The 9,834-nt window shown below is 36.2% G+C and overlaps 1 protein-coding gene across 1 annotated transcript; it reads left to right on the forward strand.

The window, feature by feature from the left end:
- Window positions 1-2,175: 2,175 nt before the first annotated feature.
- On the forward strand, window positions 2,176-9,325 carry LOC114057158 (protein unc-13 homolog A-like). Its single transcript, XM_027883066.1, has 5 exons — window positions 2,176-2,287; window positions 3,593-3,622; window positions 5,492-5,591; window positions 7,440-7,557; window positions 9,275-9,325. The coding sequence occupies exons 1-5, from the start codon at window positions 2,266-2,268 to the stop codon at window positions 9,308-9,310; spliced, it is 306 nt and encodes a 101-aa protein (XP_027738867.1). The 5' UTR covers window positions 2,176-2,265; the 3' UTR covers window positions 9,311-9,325.
- The last annotated feature ends 509 nt before the right edge of the window (window positions 9,326-9,834 follow it).

The raw sequence follows: 9,834 nt of genomic DNA on the forward strand, positions 1-9,834 counted from the left end.
GGTACTCAAACTATCAATTGGTGAAACATGCATGTTGTACTGCAGCCTCTACTCTTGTGCCCTTCAGCCAAACACCGTCTTGACAGCTTGTTCCAGCTCAGTGCTTTTCACTATTCCTTTGTTAAATATAATAAGTGCTTTTTCCAAATGAAAGAGCATTTGCACATGCACTGCTCTGAGTCCACAGTGACCTTCTGCCTATGTTCAGGTATTCTCTGCATATTTCTTACCATAAAGTCATAACACCTTTCCAAGTAGCTTATGTAAAAAACAACCGTGGCATCACAGTAAAGTAAATGAGCTGCTGCTGCAGCTGCAACCCAAGAATTCCAGGAGAAAATCAGTATTCCACAGGAAGGGCCCTGATATTGGAGAAGGGGAGTGGAAGAAAGGAAGAAGAGCCAAGTTTGCACAGTTTCAGAGAGACACAGAGAGGCAGCTGTGTAACTTTGATTCATGCTAAGGCTTACTGTGAACTCTACTTACTGAATCTTAAGTAGGCATTGATTAGATTTTTGTTCCAAGGAAATATTTTTTGTCATGTGATCCAAATACACAGTTTGGGATCAGTTTCTCAGCCAGGATATACCAGACTAGCTCTGTTAACTACAGTGGAACTCCAGTGCTTGCATAAGGTGGAAACCTGTCTCTGAGAGTATCACACTGCTATGGGAGACCTGATCAGAACAGAATTCAGGAGAGATGCAAATGTATTAATCTAAAACACAAGACCAAAATGTAATATGCTAACTTCAGATTATGGCATAGTAGCATAATCCTAAAACAACATAAGTACTTCTTATGACACTTCTATGGAGGGAAAAAAAATCTATACATATTGTGCATAGTGACTGTAAATTTTCTTCAGACTATCACAGAATCACAAGGAAACTCTCAATACCTTCTAGTCCAACATCTCTTCTTGAAACAAGGACAGCAAGAGCAGGTTGCCCAGGATTTTTTTCAATCAGGTTTTGGATATCTCTGGGGACAAAAAGAATCCACATCCTCTGTGGACAATCTATTTTAGTGTTAAAATACCCTCACAGGATAAAGAGGCTTTTGTTATGTTCAGGTGAAACTGTGGGTTTCGCTTTGTGCCCATCACCTGTTCACCTGTAATTAGGCAGTCTTGTTTACAGCCTCCCAGCAGGTTTTTATGAACGTTGATCAAACCCATCGTACCTCCCAAAGGTTTCTCCTGGCCAGGCCAAACAGTCTCAGCTCTCACCTGTCTTTTGAGGTGTGCCTTCCTCCAGACCCACTTTCTCAGAGCTGCAGACAGACACTCCTTAACTCAGATATATGCACTCCCCTCTGCTCCAAGGACACTTCCTTACTTGAATTTAAAACCTAAGTATTCAATCATAATATGATGGAGACTGAAAAATTTACAAAGGAAAGTACTATATATCTGTGGAAATATATATACTGTTAACCACAATTAAAACAAAAAAAAATAATAAACCCCAGATTATTATTCAATAATCTGAACAACTAGTCATAAACACCACCATTTTTATGATAATTTCAGTGTTTTGAGTATTTTAAGATTTAAAATGTTTTAACATTTTATGAGAATATATACAGTCCTATGAAGTGCTGCAATAGAATTAGAAATTCATAAAGTATCATAAAATCCAATTTTTTGTGCAATATTTATTCACACCATTTTAGAAAATTAAGGCTGCTTATGCCTAGCTATAGCAATACTGTGAAATGTGTGTTCTGACTATGTGACTGTTAAAATATAAAAAAAATAATAAAATATAATAAAATATAATAAAATATAAAAAACCCGTGAACTTTCTGAATTCCAATTCAGATCATTTGCAAGGATTAAAATCAAAGTTTAAGAGCTCCAAAAGTATGTCCTTAATAAAATATTGCACCGAGTTATTTCTGGAAAAGATGGCATCCAGAAATTTGTTTAGACTGGAGACAGCTGCATACAGCAGATAGCAGCTGAGGAAATGAGGGTGAGGAAATGAGGGTAAGGGAACAGTTCTAATATTTCTCTTTTCCTCTTCCATCTCTGTGTGTAGAGAGGGAGAAGGAATTTGTCATCAGTATTTTACTGCTCCATCAATTGATTGGCTTTGCTCCAAGAGCAACATGGGAGGAGCAAGCAGCAAAAGTGAAACACGCTTGCAGTGAGGGAACGGGAGCAGAAGAGTAATTTAATTCAAGCCAAACCATTTCTTTTACTTTTGTGAAGAAAAAGCTGAATTCAATGCCTGTTTTTTTAAATATTTTCCTACTGAAATGGAACTTCTCTCTGTAAAAGGTAGGTTTTTCTTCTCATAGAAGCTCCTTCACCCATGTGACAAATATTTAGTACGTGGGTATAAGAAGCAACCTCATAGACTGGAGATGTGCATTGTTTGAGCTGATAAGAATATTTCTTGCAGTACTTCCTTCCAGGGAAGTCAAGTAAATGCAATGTGTAAATTCTGCACTCTTGTAGTGCAGTTGAGCTGCTGCAGTGTTTGGACTCTTCTGGTAGCTCAGCAACATCTTGGCCCTTCACCATTTGTGTTAAAAGTGAAAGCTTTGTCAGTGTGAGAATGGTGGAATTATTCAGGCTGTCAGACAAACAGTCTGCAAATATGCAATTCCATGGCATTCTTAGGGACATTTGGGACATTTAGGGAGAGATGAAAGCAAAAATAAGTAATAGGTAGGTAGGTGAAGTTAAGCAAGTGGAAAGGATATTGGAAAACAATGGCAAGCTTTTGGGAACCTTTGCATTGTAAAGTTGTGGACTTTTTTTTTTTATTGGCAATTACTACGGTCCTAAATGTACCAGTAAAATATATCATGTACATGAGTGTATTGGTAGAGCAATTATTTAGTGTAGGACTGCAGTGATGTTTCACTCAGATTAAACTGAACTGTTTTAATGCATCGATAGGGCAGGAAAATTTAAAGAATATTTAATTATGTAGTTTAAAAGTTGAAGTTTAATGAACTTTATGAGTCAGATACTTGATAAAAAATTATGACCAGGTTAGATTTTCATAATTATGATTATATGAATCCAAATCCCATTAGTTTCAGGGCATTTTTCATTAATGGAAGAGATACCACAGTGTGGAACTTAAGGTTGCTGAGCAAAATCAGGATTTGAAATGTTCACCTTTTATTTGGTAAGGTGTTTACTGAAGTACATCCTTTCTAACAGCCTGAGTAAATACGATGTAATAAGGGATTCTTTGTAACATGATAGAAGCTACTTTAGATGATATACAGTCTATGAGTCTTCTGTGTCTGTAGGGGAGAATTTTGAACTAGCATTAGAAGGTGATGAATAATAGCACACTACCCTTCCTGGACACCTGCTCTCCATTCTGCCCTCTGTGTTGTATCCATGTATTTATTAGTTCTTGTAAAGTGCAAAGAGTTTTCACATGTTATCTTTCCCAAAGAATTCTGAGAAATCATATTATTGTCCCACAATGATGTTTACATTTTTCATTTTTGATTGAGGTTTTTTATACCACATAAATCCTTTAGATTTTATTTTTCATAAAATCCATTGGCAAGCATTGTTAAGGTATTATCTGAAAATAATATTTTTTTTTTTATACAGTGAAAAAAGGAAGGTTGGATAAAATGACTGGTAAGTCTGATTTCCCTTTCAATTTCTACTTTACATTTTTCTTTCTTAGGCATGTCTGTGTCATGCTAAAAAATCACCTGCTTATCATGAAGCAAAACTGACAGCTCCTTTCCACTGCCAGGGTATTTTAATTATATTCACCCTGGACAGTGTTATTCTTCAAGGAGGTTATATACCCACAGTTATTTAAAAGGTACAGATCTTTTTCTTACTTGACAAAACTCATGGCATCTAAAGAAGGTGAATTAGTTGTAAAGCACTGAAGGGCAGTATTTAGATCCAGAGAAGAGCCAAAGAAGCCAAGGGAAAAATAGCTATTTTAAAGAGCAGATGACAGGGTTTCAGGCAAGACAATAATGCAAACAGTCCAAAATATTTTTATTTTTTGTGATAAAAAAGGAGGGTGGGGAAAGGTACAAGGTAATTAGGTTTGGTCATCTGGTCTGGTACGTCAAATTAGAGTTGAATAGAAAGATAACAGAATAAAGAAAAAGACTACCACTAAAATGTGTCTTTAAGTTTCTATCTTGTCATTTATGGCTTCATAAGGGACATATGTTTTAATCAGGAGAGAGGTTGGTTATTGTGTTTTTAATTTACATGAGTGCTCTAAATGGTTGTGGGTTGCTATTTTTCAGCCAAGTCATTTAGAATTCTTTTGAAAATTTCTCCAACCTTGAGTTGCAGCTAAAAAACAAAGTTCTGTTTGAGTGGACTGGTGCACTGAATTATAGAAAATAAACTGATAGTGTTGACCACTCTTGAATGTGTTTATTGAACAAAATAGTTCCTGTTACATGATATCTTTTGTCCTTTGGTCAAACATTATAATCAGTCCTAATCAATAAGATCTACATACAGGATGTACACAGCTAAATCTTCACACTTTTTGTTAACTGCAGTGTAATTTGATACAACCTATTCAGTAATCTATTGTAGACAGTGACACCTTCCCTGCAACTCAGACTATTTGATTGACCTGTGGTAAAACACACAGCTCAAAAATCCTGTTCTTAGCTGCCTCTTGTATATATATTTTGGCAGTAGTTCTATTAAAAAAAAAATATTTTTTTTTCAGTCCTGTTTCAGTGTTGATCCTTATCTAGGATGCTGGAGGGTGGTGAAGGATGTGTTCCCTGCATGCAAGTGGAAAAGCCACATTCATTGAGATGATCTAAAACGCCTTTTACCATCTTAGATACCTGTATGAGGCCCTACAGGATAGAGCTTTCCCTCGCTTCTTTTGCCTTTTTTCTGGCAGGGATATTTTCAAGCCCTTTGAAACTTTTAAAATTTTATTCTTTTTGCTGTTTGGGTCCAATTTATGAATACTCATACTGTGGCTTTACAAAGGCATTTACAAAAATATGTGAGTTCATTTGGGGCTGCATCTGAAACCCATTTTGCTGCTGCATCTGTATCAGAACTAGATTCATGCACCAAGGCTGAATTACATATTACAAGTCTATGACCTTGCCTTAATCGGACATAAAAACCCATCAGCCAATCATCCATATTATCACAGCAATGGAAAGGCAAAGAAAATCGTACTTTTCAGGAAAGGAGTTGTTTGGTTTCATGCAAGAGCTGTCAGGGAGATTGATAAACAGTAAAAAGCCATGTCTGGAAGCTGATCTTTAAAATACTCACATTTAGTGAGATGTTGCCTCCCACCTGTCAGGGGCAGAGATTTTTCGGTCATAATCCCATTAGAATTAATAAGAATTTTCTTGCTCAAATCCACATATTTGAACAACACCTTTTTTTGGATGGAGTAAGAGTTAAACCCTTACTGCCGTGGGGTTAAATGTTTCCAGCTTCTGGAAAGAACTGAAGTGGGGTTTAATGTGCTGGTTATTTCTTTTTCAGATGCATCCAAAACCTATGTTGTTTTAAAAGTCCAAAATTTGACAAGCACTACCATTGATAGACGAGGAAGTGAGCCTTGCTGGGAGCAAGACTTCATGTTGTAAGTAACGGGGAATTCTTATCAATTGATTTTGTTGTGTCTTTGCTGTATTTGTATAGTTTAGAACAGTTTAGTACATGCAAGGCTGTGTACAGACCATGAGAGCAAGAAGTATCCAGCTGAGAGAAAAGGTGCAGACTATCCCTGGGGAACAGAACTAAAGTTAATTTTGCAGGGTACATTGCAGATCAAGGCCAGGAGTCAACAAGGGGAAGAATTTGTCTCCAAATTCAATTTCATGTAATGTTTTAGGAATACAGGAATGAGAACAAAGAGAACTCAAATTGATCCTCAAGCATCTTGATTTTTGTTCACTCCATTTCCTTTTGGTGTGACTCATATTTTTATGCATTAATTTATCTCCTTAGCTGCCAATCTAGGTAGTTTCTTTATCATTGACCCCAACTCTTTCTCACTTCTGTCTGCAGATCTTTGTCTGCTTCACTCAGCTCTCCATCTCCTTATTCTGTTGTTATTGTCCTCTTTTCTCTAGAGACTCCCACACACCTCACTGGTCAGGAGGTCCAAGCATTTGTAAGCTGAGGAAACCTGCTTCCAACTGTCAAGTCCAAAGCAGTTAAACCCAATAAATATAATCTAATTAGATCCTGAGTCAGTACATCAATCTCCACTATTTTTAGTCCCTTCTTTTTTCCCTGCACAAATTTTTCTCTGTCACAAATTTTTCTCTGTCACCACATTCCTGTTGTGGGAACATAAGTTTAATTCCTGAGGTCTAGAGTTGCCTGAAACATTTTTACAGGATTCAACATTTAATTTGCTGTAGTTCTTTTTAGGAAAAAATGTCATTTTTACACTTTTGGGTATTTTCTAATCCAAGTATTTTAATATTTTGTCAGACACAAGACTTGTTTTGAATATTTTTTTTCATATTTTCTGGTTCCCTGAAGAATGTGTCAAAATATTATTTAATACATTTGCTTTGCTGTTGTTTACAAGGTTTTCTTTTGATCATATTGTATATAAATGAGTGTTATATTACATCATTGAAAATTATACATTTATTAGGATTATTTTCTTAGTTGGCAATGAAAATCTTGTCAAAGAATACTAAAACACTTTTCTAGCATGTTACAAGGTTGCTGTAGCTCCATCTACTGCCTGCTCATCTATACAACACAGCAGACTTTTAGAAGGGATTATAAGTAGGTATTTACAAATGCATTTAAGTAGATTTTGGTGAGTCATACTATAGTTCATTTTCTTAAGGGCTTCACTCCATCTCTCACAGTAAAAACTATGTTCTGTTACACACAGATATTACCAGCTTGCATTTTAAAAATTGCATATTTTTTAACCTCTCAATCTGCACTTTCATTGTTGTTGGTGCAACAGTTTTAAAGTTGGGGTCTAAAAATGTAGAATCTGTCTTCCATAACATATTTATAAAGAGAGAAGCTGAGCAAAACAAAAATTCAATATATCTATTCAACTGCATGAATACAGCAGATAAGTAGGCACTGATGCTGCCAACATAATGATTTTTGAGAGCAAAGTGATGAGTTAAAAAATTGTCTCAGAGGTGGCACCCCTGGCCCTCTTCAGATTTCATTTGTTCTTTTCCTGATAACTTTAAGTCCACAGTAATTCTCTGTGGTTCACCACACAATAACTTGAAGATTATTTTAATAAAAATTAATTCAGTCAAATGAAGGTTATGTGCAATCAGTCACAGCAGAGACACCAATGCCAAGTATTTTATGACTACATAGGAAAAAAACACCTCTGTATCTCCTGTAAGTCACTAATTTATTATTGTAGATTATTGAGCAGTGGAAACTGCATTTCCAGTTTCAGTTTAATGGTTCCTGTATTCGTTCTTTTTAGTGAAATCTGTGCTGATGGAAAGGGCTTCATTGTAGAGCTGTGGAAGAAAGGCTTGCTCTGGGATAGCATTTTGGGAGTTTTATGGATTCCCCTTGCAACTGTGGAATATGCAACAGATGTAAGTTGACTACCTGTGGAATTATGGAACACTGAGTAAAATCCAACAGATTTCTCATTCTTAGTCTCCCCAAACACTGTAATGACATTTATGATCAGTGTACACTTCTATCTCCTCTGCTCCAGTCTGCAATGGTAAGGCATAATGTACATGTGACTCTTGAAGTGACAACTGAAATGCATTATCAGATACTGAGCCAGGTGTTCTACAGGCAGTCAGTTAATTCATCTGCACTCATGAACTGTTAGGGAGGCAGGGGTTTTTTGGTTTATATGATCAGAGTGAAAGAATTTTAGATTAACTTTCCAGGCCTGGCTCTTCATTGTGTGACTTTGGGTAAATGTCTATTAAAGGGGGCAAAATACTGTTGTTCTTTCTCTCAAGGGAATTGGCCATTGTCTCAGAGAGGAAAACAGATTTGCCCTGTGGAACTACAGAGGAAATTAATGAGTGCATAGAGAAGGAGGAGTGGAGAAATTGGGTCAATACCAAGAGTTATGTATCCAGCATAGTCAGTTGGCCACCAGAATGAGCATACTTGCCCTCAGTAGGATATCAAATAAGGAAAAAAGGTTTCTGGGAGTGTGGAAATACAGAAGCAAACTGCCTGTGCTGCAGAGTTTTCTGAATTCAGAGAAGGTAAAAGGTACCTTATTCTAATATTCCACAATTCTCCCAGTCATAAATATGAACTGCTACACATAGTTCTTGGAGTCTGTTTTTAAAGTAATTCAGAATTACAGAAGATCAATTTAAAATTTGCAAAAGTTTTGCCTTCTTTAATTTTTCTAAAACATAAAAAAGGCAATTGAAGATGAGGAAAAGGAGAGAAAATCAGAAAACCATTTCCTACGATATCCCTTATCAGACCCTTTAGCAATTTTTTTACAGGAAATAATAAATATTCATATATACATTGAAATGACATTTCAGTGATTCTATTCAGAAGATGGAAGCAGGGGAAGAAAGTAATTCCTGCTTAAATTAGAAGTCACTCTGTATCTCAGCTGCCAAGTGCCATTTCCAGCCCCAAGGCAAGTTGTTCTGCTCTGCTGCCCTGGCTGTTGTTGAGTTACAACTTGCTGACACAGAGGTTGTGGCTTACTAGTAAATATTGAAACTTTAAACAAACAAAGATGAAAGATAAGAGATTTTTTCTTAATTTCTTCAGATCCTCTAAACCTTCATTTATAATTAATCCACTGCAGAAGTTTCCTAGTTATTTATCCTGCTTGTCTTAACCCTGCAGTTCTGTTCTGGGCTTTATACCTCAGAAATAAACTATAAGGGAGCATTACTTCAGAAACAAGTTTTATGTCTTTGTTATTAGTTTATATGGATTGTTTCAGTCTTTCTACAATGTACTTGTTTGGCACTAGTTCAAAGGGAAACTGGAAAATGTGAGTTGAGAAGTGTAATTTTCAATATTCATATTTCTTGTGTCTTAATCATCTGAGAACCTTGATGTGTATTCATCTATATTGTAGAGCAAATGTTATATTATTTTAAATTCAATGACTGTGAGAAAACTTGATGAATTCCTAAGTAATACTTACACAAACAAATTACACAAACAAAATTTGGAAGAGTCTAGAATGGGTATCTAAACATATTGGTGGAGATTCCAATTGACTCAGGGGAAACCTCATCCAGTAAAAAGTGGATTATGCAATAAATGCTGCCCTGGTAATTTTTATAACTTCTTTTTCCTAGGAAGGCCCAGGTTCCTGGTGGACATTGCATTCTGAAGTAGTAAAAAATGGAAGTGAAATTCAAGGCACAAAAACACCAACTTCCCATGAGATCTTATTAGATGTCTACTTTGCATTACCATTTGGTGAGTTACAGATTAACGTCTCTGTCCAGCATTCCAGCCATTCTATATTTCACTAACAGTGGAATGTCCATTATAAAAGGAGAAAAAAAATGGTACAAACTGTACTTCTATAGCACAGGTAGCCCAGAGAAGCTGTAGATGCCCCATGCCTGGGAGTAGTCAAAGCCAGATTGATGGGACTTTGTGTAACCTGTGGTAGTTGTTTCTGTCCATAGCAGTGGAGCTGGGACTAGATGATCTTTAAGGCCCCTTCCAAATGACACCCAGTGATTCTTGAAACCTCCTTTGAATCAGCAGAATATTTTAAGTATGTCCTTACATAGTTTTTATATCTAGAAATCTACTGTAAATCTGTTACAGGAACTCTAATTGTGTAAATTCAGGTTGTTTCCAATTTCAGGCTGATACTTGGAGGGAGTATTGGTTTGTATGTTCAAGTT

This window comes from Empidonax traillii, unplaced genomic scaffold (genome assembly GCF_003031625.1).
Source record: "Empidonax traillii isolate 1590-97213 ecotype Southwest subspecies unplaced genomic scaffold, ASM303162v1 scaffold117:size1203958, whole genome shotgun sequence".
In the NCBI taxonomy this organism is placed as follows: Eukaryota; Metazoa; Chordata; class Aves; order Passeriformes; family Tyrannidae; genus Empidonax; species Empidonax traillii.